Genomic DNA, 18,305 nt, shown 5'->3' on the forward strand with positions numbered 1-18,305 from the left:
CCAGAGAGAGAGAGCCCCCGTAGTCTTCCAGCCTTGCTCCTCCGACTGACCCTGCCAAGGGAGAGGGCAGGCAGAGGATTCCAGCACAGGCAGGGGAGGGGGCTGCCGGCCACCGTGCGCCCCGCCTGCAGGTGCCCAGGGCGCAGGGCCTCCGGGAGGGGCCTCGCCCCGAGGGTGGGGGTAGGGGGGCGCAGGCTCGGCTCGTGCCGCAGCTCCCCGCCCGGCCCGTGCGGACTCCGCACACCTGTCCGCGCAGAGCGGCTTCATTAGGCCGCGCCTGTGCTTCCTGCGGGCCGCGGCTGCTGGAGTCCAGGCCATGGAACCCCCGGAAGATTCCTGCAGGGAGCCGCGGGGTAAGCGTGCACTGAGCTGGGCTTAGGGAGCTCGCTCAGACCGTGAGGCTCTTTGACAACCTCGCCAGAGTTAAGATGACCTAAAACCATGGGTAGGCAGAAGGGGTGTAGTGGGGAAGGGAGGCGACTAACCCTCCCACCCCCTTTGAGGTTCCTATCTCCCAATAAGTAGAGAAGAAAACGAGCCTAGAGCCACAAGACCCTTCTGATCTAGACGCAGACCATCATCTTTCTTACTAGGGCAAGTCAATCCAACAAGATAACCTGTTTATTGACCACCTCCTCCGTACCAGCCTTATTACTACACTACAAACTGTCCTAAAATGCTGTAGTTAATTGTCTCTCCCCCGCCCCCTGTATCTCACCAACCTTGCCCTTTCACCCCAACATACTGCTCTCTCTCCACCAACTACAGACTCGCTCCTGCAGGTCAGATCTATTGTGTGTCTGAGGGAGAATACCAGGACATGCCTTCTTTGTATATTGTTAGAAAGTCATTCCTTAAGACACAACATCACATGCAGTGCCTTTAAAATAACAAAGGCTCTTAGTCTCTACTTAGCATTTATTTGCATAGTTTCTCATTTGATTGGAAATGATACAGCAATAAGCTGAGCAGAGGGTTCTGTGTTCTGAGTAAGACTGGAAGTAGACTGTTCAATGATCCTGGCAAGGACTTCACACAGTGATTGAGAGCAATGTATGCCCTTGTTCTGTGTGATACTGAGCCAGTATTCATGTCTAATCCTCATTTCTTCATCTAGTAGAAGTGCTTTCCTCACAGGATTAAATGCATACTGTTCTAATCTTTGGAAGGAGCTAATTTAGCCCTGTACCTAGAACATGGTAAGCTCCAGATTGTATCAGTTGGCTCAAAAGAGGAAGGCCATCCTTTTGAAGATGTGATAGGGGGTTTAGTTCCAGACGGGCTCCTCTTTCCTTACCTGTAAAAGGAGGTTGGCATGGACCTAAGGAGAACGGAACTGGGTGGGCTGGGGGAGGTGGGAGTATACAGGTTGGGTATGGTTGGCAGGGAGAGAGGAGTTCTGCAAAGGGCGATAGTAGTCCTTCTTAACATTCCCTTTCTCACCCTTGCCTGGGTTTCTGGGGACCTTTTGACCCTGCCTTGTTGCCTTCGCAGGCAGCAATGCCAGGGTTCACTGCAGGAACAGGATCCAGCGTGAGGAGAAGCAGAATGTCAATCAGCCTGTTTCTCTCCTCCCAGTCCACCCTACCCCCAGCAATTGTCCCAAACAGGTGCCAGTCCCTCAAAGTCACACCCCTGGTGACTACAATAAAGAAGGGAATACATACCCCAAATTAGGATTGCTTTTCTACCACAGCTAAGTGCCCCTCAGAATTGCATGTATTTGCTTTCATTTTCCAAAGCAATTGGATTATCTAATTTGATCTTCCCAACCCTAAAGTTAGGAAAGTAAGCCTGTCATAATGACCCCATTTGATAGATGGGCAAATGAAAGCTTGAGACCCTACAACAGATCTGCAGCAGAGTGGTTCTTCCAAACTGCCCCTGCCCAGGCTCTCCCTCCTACCTCGTGCTGAGAACAGTGGCTGCTGCTCCTACAGATCAGGAAGCTGGAAGCAGCAAGCCCTTGGCTGCTGGGCCTATGGCTGAGGAAGCAAGACAGGGGTCAGACCCACAGACCCAAGATGCCTTGGATGAAGAGCCACCACCTCCCAGCTCTGGCACAGGAGAGAAGCTGCTGTCTGAGGCTGCTGGAGATCTAATGAGGGCTGATGCCTGGACAGTGTGTCAGAACTCCAGCTCTGGGACTTTCTACAAAGATCAAACCTCAGCCTCTCCTAGACCCCAGCCTCAGGCAAAAAGTTTCTCCTTCCCAGAAAAAGAGACAAAGACAATGAAGAGGCCCATTTCTCCAGCCCCTGGAAAACAGAAAAAGTCTAATGCCATGGGTCTGGTCTCAACACAATCTCTGAGTGTCACTAACTCAGCCCGTGCCACACACAAACCAGAGCCTTCTGGTTCGGGTCCAGGCCGCTACCATCTGGCCAACCTTCTCAGCACATTGGTCCAAAATAGCCAAAACTCAAACCAGAATAAGGGGCCCCCAGAAGTGACCTGCCAAGTTCGGAAAAAGACTCGAACCCTGTATCACCCAGGTAAGTCCAGGTAAAGGTGAGAGGAAACCAAAGAGATATGGTGAAATCCTGGGAAAGGGGGAGCTATACAAAGAATAGAGTTCCGGGAGACCTGAGGGGCAGGCTTAGTTTGTCAGTTTGTGCTGGATCCCTCTCTTGGCCAATGGTAGCGCCACCATCTCTGGCCCCTGAAGGGATGTCAGTGTTTTCTTACCAGAGAGTGAGCTTGATACCAGGAGAGAAGGGTCAGAAAAGTAATTACCACATAGGTCTCTGCCAGACTCCCTGAGATACAGAAGACTTGGCCTAGTGGGAAACTTAAGTGCAAGGCTCTTGGGTTGGGGACAGTGGTCCATCTGCTAGAGACATTTGGGTATCTCTCTCTCCTCTCCTACCATGTTACCATGTCGTGGGTATTCCACTTCCTTCTACAAGTGTCTTCTTCCAGATCAACTGGAGGAGCTGGAGCGGTTATTCCAAGAAGACCACTATCCTGACAGTGATAAGCGCAGGGAGATTGCCCAGACAGTGGGGGTCACCCCCCAACGCATCATGGTAAAGGGATGGCTTACCTGTCAGGGGGTGGTAGAGGACCTGCCTGTTGGAACTATCCAGGTGCAGGGCATGTGTTTAGCTTCTGCCTGCCTGGAGGCTGAAGTTAGGTCTCATATGGCTGTGTTCCCACCCATTCCATCGGGCCGGAGCCTTAGGCCACTAGCAGAGAAGGGTAATACAGAGAGCTTTTTATAAAACCAGGCTGTCAGAGAGACATCTGGAAACAGTGGTGAAGCGACCTTGCATAGTCATGTAGCTCATTGTGTGACAGTCAGGACCAAGCCTTAGTTGCTCCCCCTTTCTCAAGTTTTTCAGATGCCTTTTCCCTCTAGGTGTGGTTCCAGAATCGCAGGGCTAAGTGGCGAAAAGTGGAGAAACTGAACGGGAAAGAAAACAAAGATAATCCTGCAGTTCCTGCCCCTGCCAGCAGTCAGTGCAGGTGACAGTGTTTCTTCCTGTAATCCATCCCTTGAATCCAAGCTAGGGTCATGGGGTCTTAAAGGAGAGTATTGGAAGGTAGGGTATGAGTCCTGGGGTTGTTGGTGAGTATTTAGAGAGATTTTGGTTGGGATGTGGTTAGGAAGTTGCTGATTGAGTTTGGGAATCTGGTGTCCCTTTCCTGGTATCAAGGGTTTAGTCTAAATCTAGAGGCCAGCGAAATGAGTCTTCCTTCTCGCTGTCTCCAGGTCCACATCTGATCTTCCACCTCCTGTGCCCATGGACCCAGAGCATGGTACTATTCCTCCAGAACCCTCTCTGGATACCTTTACAGGTGAGATCCCACTTTTAGAGGGTTTGCTGGGGGGAGTGAAAGATAAGACAGTGAAAACAGAGGTCCTTTGTAGAGGTGGGAGTTGGTTAAAGCTTTTCAGGGTTTGGGGCCAGGAGGTCCCATTCAGGGAAAACTGGGCATTGCATCTGTCTGCTAGTCAGAAATTGCAGGTTTGCCTCCCCATCTTTCTACCCTTAGTGCCCCTCTTTGCCTCTGTTCCTAGAGCCACCCATGCTGCTGACTTCTGACCAGACTCTGGCCACCACCCAACACAGCGAGGGAGCTCAGAGGGTAGCCATGACCCCACCACTCTTCAGTCCCCCACCTGTTCGAAGGACCAACCTTCCTTTTCCCTTGGGCCCTCTCCACTCTCCCCAATTGATGCCTCTGCTGATGGATGTTCCTGGCAATGACAACAGCCACAAGGATGGCCCCTGTGGGCCTTGGGGTACAAGGTATGAGACCTAAGGAAGGAAGTGACTTAAGTTATCTTGGAAGGGGTACAGAAGGAGAAAAGCTAGATCTTGGGAGGTAAGAGAGCTAATTGAGAGGGTCAATGAGTGGTTTATGTATGTGATATGGATTAAAAAGGATAAGTGAATTTGCAGCAATAGAGTAGAAACAAGGAAAAGAGATAGGAGCAAGAAAAGGAAGAAGAGGAGGCAGCAATGGTTTTCCCAGTTGGGGTTGCCACAAAGATGGAGAGAGGATTTGAGAGGAAGGGTTTCTCTATTGTGTGGTAGGAATGGGGAAGGCATCGCTCCACCTTACTAAATTCTCTCTGTCTCCATAGCTTCACGCCGCCACCCACCTGCTCATATTTGGATGATTTGGAACCTCAGGATTACCAACCAAGCAGCCAGATGGGACCATTCCAGTTCTCCCAGCCTCCACAGTCACAGCTTTTCCAATCTCCTCAGTCCCAGTTTTCATACATGTCCCCTTTCTCTCTCCCCTTCCCCATGCCCAATTCACTGACATTTCCACCGCCAGAAGACTCTCTCTTTTCCTTTCCTTGTGGCTCCAGTGGGGGCACATCACAGGGCTATTGCCCAGGGCCCCCATCAGGGCAGATTCTGCTGCAGCCACCTGTTGGGAATATGGGTGAGTTGGGATAGAAGAGAAGGTCCCTTTTGTGATTGAGGAAGTTGGGAAGAAACAGAGAGCCTCATTGTCTGGAGGGTAGTCTGAAGCAAGGCATGAGTGATGGGCAGATCCCTTTCTCTTGACCCTGGTTTTCAGTCCAGCTCAACCAGTTACTAGCACTCCTGAGTCACAGTCTCTGAGACACCAAAATAGGAATAATAGTTCCATATGATTGACAGATTTGGTGAGGGTTAGAAACAATAAGAATGAAAGGACTTGGCAGAGAGTGGATGGAAGCTAATATTAGTATTCTGCTGTGCTACTTGGACCTCTGAAATCCCAGAAGCATATGTGTCATTAAGACTAAATTCTAGTATGGGGGGGGATGAAGGACATGTCCAGGTGTGTCCAATTTTATTGATGCCAGTATGAGACAGCTCTTAGCCTAACTCTTGTTTCATTCTGTATCCATATTACCAAACCACAGGACTTGGAGTCCAGGAGTTTGTTCATTCTGAGGGAGAACCTGGTGCTATTGTTTTAACTAGACCAGCACTGGGGTCCTACATTGTGTGTCTGTGAGAGGGGAAGGGACTCTACTCCAGAACACACTGAATGCTTTTTTATATTCTTAGTCATGTCAAATAATTCTTATGCTCTTTGATTCCACAGGTACAGTTCCCTGGAATGATCCCTGTTTGCCAGAACTACCCTTCCCTGGCCCGTCTTGCCCACAGGCTCCAGGGCACCCCCCTGGTGGAAATAGCTTCTTCACTGATCTATTTCCACTTCCCAGTGCTCAGACTATGAGCAGACAGTCCTCACCAGGTCTCAACCGGTTGCCTGAAAGGACCAGACCAGGAATAGGGCCCTCACTCAGTAAGGCATATGAGGAGAAGACTGCCTCTTTCCTGGAGCAGCCAGGACTGAAAGAGGTCAGAAAGGAAGATAAGAATAGCCATGTCCCCTAGTTTGGGCCCAAAAAGTAAAGAGGCTACTTGGTGGGACAGAATTGGGGCACTAATTAAAGGGTTGGGAGGACTGTGGATTATTGACAAGTTGAGGGAGTCTAATTGAGGGAGTCTAATGTCTCCCTGATGTGGGCTTGTCTTGCTGGACATGAGCTGGAGAAGACAGTTGGCCCCACCCATTTTCCTACATGTCTGTGTGACAGTCCTGAAGATGAGAGAGCCATGTTATTTCTGAATATCATTTCACTTTATGTTGTTTCCTTTTCTTGCTAGACACTGAGCCAGAGTGTCCACTGAAAGCAATAAACTAGTATACCCTTTGAATTTTCTCTGTGATTTGTGTCTCTCCACTGAACTGACAAACAGCTCCATTCCCTACCATTTGAATGACTGGTTATTGGATTCAGCTATCTGGGTAGGTCCCTGTTGGGCATGATTGTATGGAGACTGACAATTTCACAAAAGCAGGAATTGGGCATTCCTTCAATTAGGTCATATTCTATTCCCAAACCCCAAACTGAACCTATGTCTAGGACTGTTTCTCGAATTGGGGTCCCATAGGGATAACATTGCAAGAGAATCTGAGGATATTTGAGGTCAAGTCTATAGTTTAATGAACTATGGTTTATTTTCCCTAAGATTCTTTTTTTAGGGGGAGGAGGAATCAAATAGGAAGAAAGTGAGGTGTGGGATGCCTAAAACAGTGTGGGAAGCAACAGTTCTCTTCTGTGCAGGACGATGTCCCTGGATATCTGAGAGTACAGACCTCACTGAGCTGGAATGAAGGATTCATGTTTTTTTCCTCTGTCCTCCATGCCAGCTTGCAGAGGCACCTTGAGCAATGACCTAAAAGGATCACTATTTCACACTAAAATCTCACCCATGCACTGTAGTCTTAATGCCTTGGTTTATGTATGGTTATCCTTTGGGGAATTCCCTTATGGTTATCTAGGGAATTATGGTGATGAGTTGAGGTATAGAAAGAGAGAAGAAATAGTGTAACCAAAGATGAAGAATGCTCTATGTCAGGAACTGAGGAAGGAATGGACAAAGAGTAAGGAAATGCCCATGTGAACTTCCCTTTAGTCCCATTGCATAGATAGGCTTCCTTCTCTCATCTGGTGGTGAGCCAAATTGGACAAATGACAAATTTGGAGTGAAGAAGCAAACATTAATTCCTCTTTCTGGTTCTGTGCTTGAGATATACTTTAGTGTAAGGACAGGAAAGAGAGTGAAAAAGTTGAACTAGTTTGTATGAAAAGGAGAAAGGGTGGATGAGGTCAGGGAGATGGATCTGAAAAGGACCAGAATGATCAAAGGGGAGTAGGGACTGCAAAATAACAAAATGTTGACTGGAAATAGAAGAGGGCAATAGACATAGAACATACTTGGGGTAGATTTTATTCTAACAAGAGAAAAGGAAGGGCACAGACCTGGAGACTGAGGGAGAAGTGACCTAAAGGTCTAAGGTAAGAAAGAACAGGTCATGAAGGGAACAAGAGAAAGAAGTGAGGAGGAATAGGGAGAGGCCATTCTACAGGAAGTAGAATTGAAGAGAGAAAGCTGATGGTACACAAAGATGAATATGAAAAAGGGAAAACCCAGAAAATAGTTATAAAGATCAATATTCTTCTAACACATAAAGAAGATGAGTGTTTAATTAGAGAGACGGAACTGAAGACTAGAAGACCAGTGTAAGCACATGAGAAATTGACTCAAATGACACAGAAATCTGCCAGAGGGTGTACATGAAGGAGAGAGGTAAGAAGAAACAGGATGGTTGGGACTTAAATATAGTAGGAGAGTTCATAAGGAAACTAAAAGAATGCATGAAACAAATGCAAGTGAATGTACTAGTTAAGTATGTGTGTATGCAAAGGAATGTCTGGGAAAGCAGTAAATGTAAGATTAGGAGGAATTTGGGGAGGGCAGGTGAGAGGGCATCAGGATGATGAAGTTAAGAGAGAACACCAAGGAACAATGGAAAATGAAGGTGAGTGAGACTAGCATGGTGAAGATGGAGGCTCAAGGCTTTAAAGAGGATAGTGAAAGGCCGGTCACCATGACAGGAAGATCATTGCCAAGCCTATGGTGTGGGAGGCAGGCATTTCTTCTCAGGGGAGTGGAAGGTGGACCCACAGAAGAGTGGATTGTGTGGGGGTAACAGATGGGAGAGTGCTCCCCTAAAATAGGAAGGACATTTCTAGTGGGGAAAAAAAGAACAGGTACTAGTGTTTTGAATGATAAAGGTAGTGGTATTTCTTTTGGCAGTGGCATTTTTAAAGGGGATTAAAACCTACTCCTCTGAAGTTGGATTATGGGAAGGGAAATAGGTAAAGTAGCAGACTGTTAGAACCAGACTTTAAAATATTATAGAACCACAGTTATGTCTTGGTTAGGCATTGGTTTGCTTCAGTAACAATTTAGGGATAGAGAAATTGCAACAATTCCATTATCTTTAGGCTATTATCTATAACTTCTGTTCCCTGGGATCAAGTTACTAATTGATTTCATCCCTCTATAGGTGGAAATTGTAAAGCAGTCAACATCTGATAGCTCTACAATATTGAAATAGCTAAAACTGTCCAAATTACTTCATTGCATTTGGTATGTGTGGAGGCAAGGTGTCATTCTGGACCTCTAAATGCTATTGTTAGCATTTTTTAAAGCTTGTGTTTTAAGGAATTATTAACTTATAGCTATCATAATAGATCTTGGGTGAAAGTTTGTAGGAACTGAAAAGCAAAAATCTTTGTAAATGGAAAAGAAATATCTTACTTGCACAAATACGCAAGGCATCTATTTGTGTGGTATACAGTTAATGCCCACTGGTTCCAGATCAACAGATTCAACCAACTGTGAATCAAAACTATTTAGAAAAGAAATTGAGTCTGTAATGAATATGTGTAGACATTTTACTTATCATTATTTCCTAAAATTATTTACAATGTATTAGGTATTACAAATAATCTAGACATGATTTCAAGTTTACAGAAAGATGTGCATAAATTCTATGCAAATACTGTACCATATTATGTAAGAACTCAAGAATCTACAGATTTTGGTATCCACGGGAATCCTAGTACCAATTTCCCCCAGATACTGAGAGAAATTTTCAGAGGGTTTTTCAAATCAGCAGTTTTTAATAGCTTTGCTCTAATATTCTAATTATCAAACTTTTGCCACTCAAAGATTGTAATATTGATATTCTAAATTTAAGGACTAGGATGTACATGTGGGAATATTGAATGCCTTGTATTAAAATGCAAAATAGACTCTTTTAAAGTACGCATTTCACATCTCTTTTTGTTTTTACATTCTAGCTCATGAAGTCTTTGAAATAGGCAGCTAAAAATAGATATAGAGGAAAAGATGGAAGATCATAAATATTCTTTCTATTAGACACCACAACATTCTGTTGCTTTCAAAACCTGACAGGGATAGGAATATTCTCTGACACTTTGAATATTGCCTCCTCCAGATTTTAGTTGATTCAGTACCTGCTGCTCCATAATGATTAGCACCTTTGTAGGGAGAAAATACATATCTAGAACCAAGAATTGAAGGGTGATCAGCTTCAAACCTACCTTTACATGCAACTTTCAGTTTCAGATAAAAAGTATTAGATAGTCCAGTAATATGCTAATAACATATTAATAAAAATATTAGTTCATTGAGAATAAAAATGACAAAATGGTGAAAACTTCTCAGAAACTCAGAAACCTAGCGGTGGAGGAACCCTCATAGGTGGTGGTTAAGCCCAAAGCCTTGGCATGGAAGAATCTTCCTACACCACCTTCAATGGCACAGCACTTGCCATTTAGCTTTGATTTTCCACTGGGGTGGACTGTGGCTTTAGCGCCTATAGAATTTTTGAATAGCTTTACTATAAAGTTCTTCCTTCTATCAGGAGAAAATAAAATCTAATTTAATTGGTCAGGATTGATTTTGTTTTCCAAGTGAAGTGCCATAAAGAATAAATTGAATGGTGCAAAACCCAAGGACTATACATCATCCCTCAAAGCCTTGTATTCTATAGGTGATGGTGGGAGCTCATTTGGCCAGCCCTCAGTTGGCTTGGTATCCAGGTTCCTCACCACCCTGGATGAATATGAGTTTGTCAATGTTGTTTCGAGGAGTGGTGTTAGAACTGAAACTTCCTTCTATTAAAGTGATCTGGTCAGCTGCTTAGCATATCGAGACTATCATCTCCATCAAATGATGTCTTCTCCATTTAAATAATTGTTTTTGTTTGTTTTGTTTTACAGTCAATTTAAATTCTTGGTACAATACTTATTATCAGCTATGGCCTCTAAGTCATTTTAATAGAAGATGTTTGAAGCCAGGTCGTTCTTATCTTGTACTCATAGAATTAACATTTTAAAATATACAAATAATTTGTAAATTGTACAAATTAAAATATACAAATGTTTATATTACCTGTTAAATTGTACTTGGTTGATTTTAGCTCTTTTTGATCTTGTTAAGTTGTTTTGGGAGTCTTTATATAACATTACCCATTTTTGCAATTCTGTTCAGTCTGAAAATCTGATCAGTGTGTTTTTTGTATTTTGTAATAAAATAATTGATACATTAGCAAACAGGATATAGGTGAGTACAAGATATTTTGGCATTGTTCCTTCCAAATGCTCCATTAATGGGCACTTTTTTGAGTAGTGAGTTAACTAGCTACAACTTCTCAACTGTAGTATCATATAAAACTATCCTTCGCTATCTCAAACAAGAATTTTTTTTGGAAAAATACTGCATCTTATGATCCAATAAAATCAAAACATATTTTCAGTATAGCAACCAGATAACTTAACATTCTTGAAATCTAATTGTATAACATATGAAATTTGTTCGGTGTGGCTTAGAGAGCACCAATTTTTTATGGTTTGTTTGCTCTTTTGAAGTCTATGGGAATTTTACATTAAATTTATACTCCTTTAATTTCTACAAATGATTACTTTGGAACATTAAATATTTGTTTTTATTAAGTCTGAGAGTTTATGTCCTGTTCTGCAATGGAAAAAGTATAGAATTATTTTAACCAGCAGCAAGACCGTATTTTTGATTTTAAGTCAGCCTTGTAGGGTATTTTATTCCCCCTGAGCCTTTTAATTTCCAGGGCATTTTCCTTTCTTTGATCAAACTGAAATAAGAATCAAGTGCTTTTGCCTCAGGAAGTACATTTATCTTTTCCCTCTTCTTTCCTGTCTGAAGTTTGGTTAGGCCCCTCTGAGCCATCCTCATGTGGAAGGATCTTCCCTTTTTACATGTCACTCTAGCTTGTGCTTTGGTTTTTCTTCGAGAGGAGCAGTTTCTGCTGTCAAGCCGTGGTTCACCATTTGTTTACTCAAACCTCTGGGCAAACCCATTTCAGCCTCACTACAACCCGGCCTCTCACCCTCCAAGTCCTCATTTTCTAGTAGTGCAGTCTTGGGACTTTGTTGTTGGTCAGAGAAGAACATTTCCTAGCAAATGTCAGGGGGAAAAAAATCTGTCTATTCCTTTATTTTTTTTTTAATTTCACTACAAAATTTTTTCCACTAGATGGCAATCTACCATCAGTTTCCTTGTAGTCCTAAAATATTCTGGTTGTTTACAGTAAAGAAGCCCATAGGAATTCTTCTTCAATTCTTTCTCCAAAAAGTCCTGAAGCTCCATCCTGTCTACTAATAGCAGGTTTAAAGTCATTAAAGTAATTTGAGTTGTAGCTTGGTTTTCCAGGTAAAACACAGGATATTCAGTTAAATTAGAATTTTAGTTAAGCAATACATTTTTTTTAGCATAAGAATGTTCCCTGCAATATTTAGGTGTCCTGTGTTTGTATTTACTAAATCTGGAAACCCCAGTTATAGCACTTTGTGAAGAACATCTACTCCGTGGTAGCTTTGCAATTCAAACAGAGATAGCCCCGGAACTGGACTATGTATCTCTACTCGGCTCTCTTGCAGGTCAGTGTCCAGATCAGTTCTGGCATGTAACATCCACCTCTTCTCTCCTACTGCCAACATTGGAACTCTTCTTTTAGGTACCACATTGACTAAAAAAATTCTATCTCCTATTCTAAAACGTGTGGTTCCCATTATATTTTCAGTTCTTGTCTGAACATATTTAGTTACTTACATAATTTTGAGACAGCCTATCAAAATTTATTTTTAAATGTCTATATAAACATTTTCATAAATAGAACACAGAATGGAAATAAGTTATGAAAGACAATTTTGCTTTTCTTGAGTTCACTCCAAGTCTTAACATGGTCTTGATTGTTTAAATATCTGAGTTCTTGGAAGTGAAACACCTACTTACTCACCCAAAAGTAGTATTATTTGAGTCCAGAGGGACAGTTCAGGAGATTCATTCTTATATTTGTAGTTTAGTTTATACTGTTTCACAAATAACTTCTCATTTGAATTTCATAACTAAACCCTGCAAAATATAGGCAGACATTTATCCCATCATTCAAGTGGGATTTACAGGCACCAAGAGTACTGTAAAAACACAGAAATAAACAAAATGTCTTTGTAGCTTGCTGGGAACTACCAGTTTCATTGGGGGTCTGACCACACAAATAACAATTATAACACAGGGGAAAATGCTATGCTGTGCTGGGCTGACCATGAGAATAGAGAGCTTTGGTAGCCTCAAAGGAGGAACAGCCATGTCTGCTGGGGCAGACTGAGAAAGCTTCTGAGTCTATGCATGGAGCCAGCTCATAAAGAAAGAGTAGAGTGGCTGTAAGACCGTTAAGATTGGAAAGATGACTAGGGTGCTAGCTAGGGAGTGGCTGAGTCAGTGAGCAGGAGAGGCCTGTGGGGGGTCCTGGGGGGAAGATGAGGCTGAGGAAGGAGATAGGGAGTAGTCTTAGATACAATGCAAAGGTATTCAGATCGTATTCGTTGGGTGAACACCTGATACTGTTTGTTTTAACTCATGAACTTCCCCAGATTTGTGCTTTAGAAAGACAAATGGAGAATGAGATTGGAGGGTCTAGAGAGAGGTTACAAACACAATCCAAGGCAACTGAATTAGCTTGAGAGATGCCCAGGGTAAGGAAGGATGAAAGGGTGAGAGAACAAGGAACAGACTTAAGGAATCTTTAAGTCAGAATCAATGTAACATGCTAGAAAATTAGCTGAAGGGAATGAGGAGAAAGGGAAGAAAACAAAGAGTTTTAGAATTAAACAATGCTGTATTTGAGAAAAATAATAGACACTTTTTTGTGTATGTTGGGTTTGAAGTTCCTGTGGTTATCTGGGTAGATGTGTGAAGGGAGAAAATTATGGAGTTGGAATCTGCAAGAGAAACAAGGACCAAAAGTTGATATTAGGCTTATTTGGCATAGGAAATACAAGTTGAGGTCAAGAAGCCATACAAAATTGGCCAGCCTCTGCTGGCCAATTTTCATGTATGCACAAAGAAGACTAGTCCTAGGATAGACCCACCATTGTTTCTATGGTAACAACATTGGGGAAAGGATAGTGAGGCAGAAGAAAAGGTGGCATTGAAATTGGCAAGATATAGTTTGAAAGCTGATTATAAAGAGCTAGAAGAGGTGTTGAATGAGGGAAAGATCAAAAAGCCAATGGAAGCTGTAGGTCCTGGAGAGGAAGTTGACAAATATGTGTGCAAATTTGAGTTATAATTATCCCAATTTATAGAGCAAGAAACTGAGATTGAAGTGATTTCCTAAAAATGCCTCAGCCAAGTCTAGATGAAAGACTTTTGAGTTATTTTATTCTCCAAATAACACCAGAATACCATTTTAAAAACTGAAAGTTTTAATAGGTAAAAGGCAATTGACGGAGGCCAATTTTGTGTGCTTATACGTTTTACAAGACCATGGGGAGCTGAAATGGCTTTCTTACTTTACACATACATTGGCCCAAAGACAAAATATTATGGATGATGTTAACTATTTATTCAGCATTCATTGTGCATCTAGCTCCCTACTGGGTAAAATTTCATTTAAAAACAATCGTAAGTATTTTCTATTTGACAGGTGAAAATCTGAGGCTCAGACAGATTTAAATATTTGCCTGAAGCTGCAAAAGGCTTAGATTTTTGACAGGATTTAAACCCATGTGCCAACATCAGTAAGCAAAGTCTAGTACTCATTTTAGAGGAAGATAACAGAGGTAAGAGGTAGGGATAAGTGTAATAAAACAATGGGTATAAGGTGGAGTAGAATGAGAGCTAGAATCAAGGGAAGAGGATGGCTTGGTTGGATCCGAGACAAACATTCTTGTGTGGTAGAAAGAGGAGAGGAGCCAAGAGTAAAAAGTCATATTTGATGTCATTTAGTATACTCTTACAGAGTACTATGAGTGACTAGACTGTGAGCAGATAGGCCCCAACCATTTTACTATCTGGGAATAAAGTTTTGATACTAACATAATATCAGTAAGAGGGAAACAGTCAATGTGACCAATGCTAGGAAGAGACAAAAGAAAATTGTGTGGTCAGTAGGGGAGATGTCAAATGGAGACCAGATTTCAGGGTGCAGGCATCTGGGAGTGAGATTTACAGAGAAGGACTGGTTTCTGCCTCATCATCAGGCAGAAGCTTCTGCATCTGATTTGCTTTGTTCTGAGCTGTCCTGTTTTGTTTCTCTGTCTCATTGCCCTGGTCAGGTGGCTTCAAGTACTCTCTTAAGCCACTATTTTGTGATCTGAGAATGGAATTTCTACCCCCAGAGATTCCATGCTCCTTTCTCATATACTTTCATTCTGTCTCTATGTCATTCCTTTTCGATTTAATCCCATTCACTGTGCCCCTACAACTCCTGCAACCTTGGACCAACCCATATTCTTATGTCCTGCCAAGACAGGTCTCTTCTGAGCAACCAAAAGCAGTCACTGTTTCCAACCATTCAAATTTGCCCACTTCAATATTGCAACATATTTGCCATGTACAGAACACATTTTTCACTTTGGTTTGATTTTTCTATTATTTCCTATAACTATTAATCATTAGAACTAATACAATGTTCCCAGAACCATATTTAAAGGACAACTTACTGGTAGAACTCATGCTTAGTATGTATGAGGCTCTGGGTTCAATCTCCAGTACCAAAATAATGAAATGTTTCCAAAAAATTTTATATTTGTTTTCCTTGATTTCTCATCGAATAAAAAAACCTCCTTCATTTTTCTTTCCTTTTCATTTGCCAATTCCAGTGTTATTTCATTTTGTGGAGGAAGTCTAGTCTTTCTGTATCAATTCTATTTTATCTAAAGATCTTTTTTTACTTACCTTTTCCAAAAATAAGCAGTCACATGATCACACACACACACACACACACACACACACACACACACACACACACACACGAGATTCACGAGATTCTTAAGGCCTTGCTTGGGCAAGGATGATGAGCATCTTGACCTTTATTTCCAGTATGATGCCTGGCCAAGCTCAATTCTATCACCAAGACCTGCTTATTAACAATTACACATATGTGACCACCAACTCCTCCCATTTTCTCAAAAGTATTTTACCTATCTATATCTTTTCATCTCATGGCAAGTCATCCTCAACCTTTTATAATGATTGCAAAGTCAGCTGATCGCTTGCTGTGTGACATTAGGCTAGTCACTTCCCCTCTCCAAACTCCATTAAGTGTGTTACAAATAATAAAAGTATCAGGCACAGAGGAGTTCAGTGTTTTTCCAATTCCAACAATGAGTAATTTTCTCAGTCCTACCATAAGTTGATGTCAATAAGACAACACTGTAGAACTTGGTAGGTAAGTCTCATCCAAGCCTAGGTCCACTCTTGCTTTGCTGTCTTGATTTTCTTTTCTCTCTGAGACTGCCTGCTTCTATGAAAGCCTTAAGTCTCTCTTGCTGGACTGCTGACTCTTCTACCGTATCCAGTGGTCTTTGCTGTCAGTCACCCTTCTCTAAAGCATCTGAATTTTCTTCCTGGTGTTCAGGAGCCCTTTGGCTTGTGAGTAGTCTTAGAATTTCCATCTCACTCAAGGCACAGACTGACTATCTGGCCCCCACTCTACTTCTGTGTTTCCAGCTGCATTGTTCAGAGATAGTTTCCTGTCTGAAATGCTCAGGTAAATTGCCAGGAAAATATTTGTCTGCTCATTGGTACTCCTGAAGAATTTTGTGGGCCTGACTTGGCCCTACCCTGTTAGAGCTCTGCCCTCAGGCTCATGACTCATTCAACAAGCAGCAGAGATCAGCAGTCACCCCCACCCTCACCAGCTCAGAAAAACAGTTTACGGCATACCTCAACCTAGCTCCTTTTCTCCACAACTCCCCTTCACAGCCCACCCATTCACAATCCTTCACGCCCTGAGTTTTCTTTGTATAGTAGCCTCCATTTTTCCCCTCTAATATTCCCTGGGAATTGCAGACTCATTGGTTGTTCTTGCAAAGAAGAGGCTAAAGAAATTTCCCCTGCATAACTCTCATTTAAAATAGACAAGTTGGAAAAAAATAGGTCAAAGACTATTAAGCATAGAGAATGTTCTAAATCTAGGCAAGAAGTGTGTTTGAATCATGATGAGAGTTTGGCATCTGTCTCTCTTTAGCTCATTTCCTTATAACCTTTGGCCCTTCCACACACCCATTTTCAGAGTGAGAAGATTACACTAAACTACAGGTTTGTAGTCGCTGTAGTCATGCAGCTCCTGAGTCATGTTTACAGCAAATGTGGCTTGAGGGTCACTGGACTGTGTGAGTGATAAAGCCAAGTCACTACCACAAAAGATATTTACGCAGCAGTCTCAAAAACCAAGTACAAACATGCACAAGTGTTGTCCAGGTTGTGTCTTAGGGAGGCAGATGGGTCAGTAGCTATGTCTGTAAAGACCACTAAACAAAAATACTAGATTTCTCATTTAATTCCACAAACATAAAGAACTTCAATATCAGTAAATATTTAGAAAGATCACTGACAATATGGGTTGATCAATATGGAATCTGTTAAAAAGAGAATCAAGTCTATTTCAGGGAGTAAGGAAACTCAGTAAATGTAATTTATTTAGACTTTTAAAAATTTGAACAACTCCTATCTCAAAAAAATAATCTAAAAAAAATCAGGGGCTGGGGATGGAGCTCAGTAGAGTGCTTGCCTAGCCTGTGTAAAGCCCTGGGTTTGATCTGCAGAAATGGAATAAATAAATTAAATAATTAATAAATATATAAGTAAGTTAGTTCCTGTAGGCTGGTCTTAATCAAGATCATTATAAATGACTAAGACAGTAAGTCATACACAATTAAAATCTTAAGATCATAGTTAACTTTAAGTAAAAGTTGGAGTGAAGTTAATCTCTAGTCAACAGGTTTCTCAGCTATGTGAATAGGCAAAAATGACCTGGACGTCCATCGTGGTCAAGAGCATAAAGGATATGTTTTAGCATGTATTTACCTGATTTTAAGTTCCACATATGTTGCAGTTCAGAAGGTCTACAAACACAGTTATTGTTAATGTGTCCTGAAGACACTACCCTGTGCAAGTTTTACTTAACAAATATATTTTCATAGATGTTTCAAATGCAATTTTGATGCAAAAAATGTCAATGAATACTTATTTTCACTCTCTCATAAGCAACTGCTGTGTTTCTAAACCAATGATGCCAGTCAGGATAAAAGAAAAAGTTGACTTAAAATCTAGAAATCTTCAGAAGAAAACAATAATCACTGGACCTATACAAAATTTTCCTGAACTCAAAAGTATAGAAAATTTAGTGATTCAACTGAGGAGAGATTACCCAAGTCTAAGTTTTTTTTCTTTCTTTTCATAACCAAGGGCCTAAAGACAGGTAAAATCCAAATGTATTTGTTTTCCCAGATTAGATCAGAAAAATCCAGTTAGACATCTAAAGAATGGTTTTAGTTATATATCTTAACAAACTTAGGTTCAAAGGGATCAGAAAGCCTTAGCAAAGAAGCAGTAACACAGCTCAAAAATTTCCAAAGGTATGATTAAGAAGTTGGTCCTTTACCTCTCTGAGCAAGTAACGGGGAGTTTGTCTAGAAAATATAAGATAATATAAGATGTGGTTCTGTTTGAGCCACATGTTCAATACTCAAATACTGGTTTGCACAAATAGTTTGGATTATAATTATCTTGCTATTAATAAGAATCAGTTATTAGTTTACATATTAATATTCATATGCAAATTATGAAAGCAGTGAAAATATTAAACTTCTCTAAGGTCATCTTAGTTTACATTTCTTTAGCAGTCATACTGCTCCAGGTAAAATATCAGACCATACCTTAATTATCATAGTGATAGCTTTTAAAAAAAAGTAAGCAAACTTATTTACATTTTAGGATGGATTAAAAAGACAGTGTGTTGGGTGGGAGGTGTGGCTCAAGTGGTAGCGTGCCTGCTTCGAAAGCTCAAAGCCCTGAGTTCAAACCTCAGTATCAAAAAAACAAAAGAAAGGGAAAAAACAAGCCAGTGTGTTGTCAGAA

General features: G+C 41.6%; 1 protein-coding gene across 1 annotated transcript; it reads left to right on the plus strand.

Annotated features, from left to right (window-relative positions):
• The first annotated feature begins 316 nt into the window (after nucleotides 1–316).
• On the plus strand, nucleotides 317–5,858 carry Nobox (NOBOX oogenesis homeobox). The gene is made up of 7 exons (XM_074055170.1): nucleotides 317–353; nucleotides 2,923–3,029; nucleotides 3,362–3,468; nucleotides 3,716–3,801; nucleotides 4,025–4,256; nucleotides 4,595–4,905; nucleotides 5,560–5,858. The coding sequence occupies exons 1-7, from the start codon at nucleotides 317–319 to the stop codon at nucleotides 5,856–5,858; spliced, it is 1,179 nt and encodes a 392-aa protein (XP_073911271.1).
• Nucleotides 5,859–18,305: the final 12,447 nt, after the last annotated feature.

The sequence above is a fragment of the Castor canadensis genome, chromosome 2 (assembly GCF_047511655.1).
Source record: "Castor canadensis chromosome 2, mCasCan1.hap1v2, whole genome shotgun sequence".
Classification (NCBI taxonomy): Eukaryota; Metazoa; Chordata; class Mammalia; order Rodentia; family Castoridae; genus Castor; species Castor canadensis.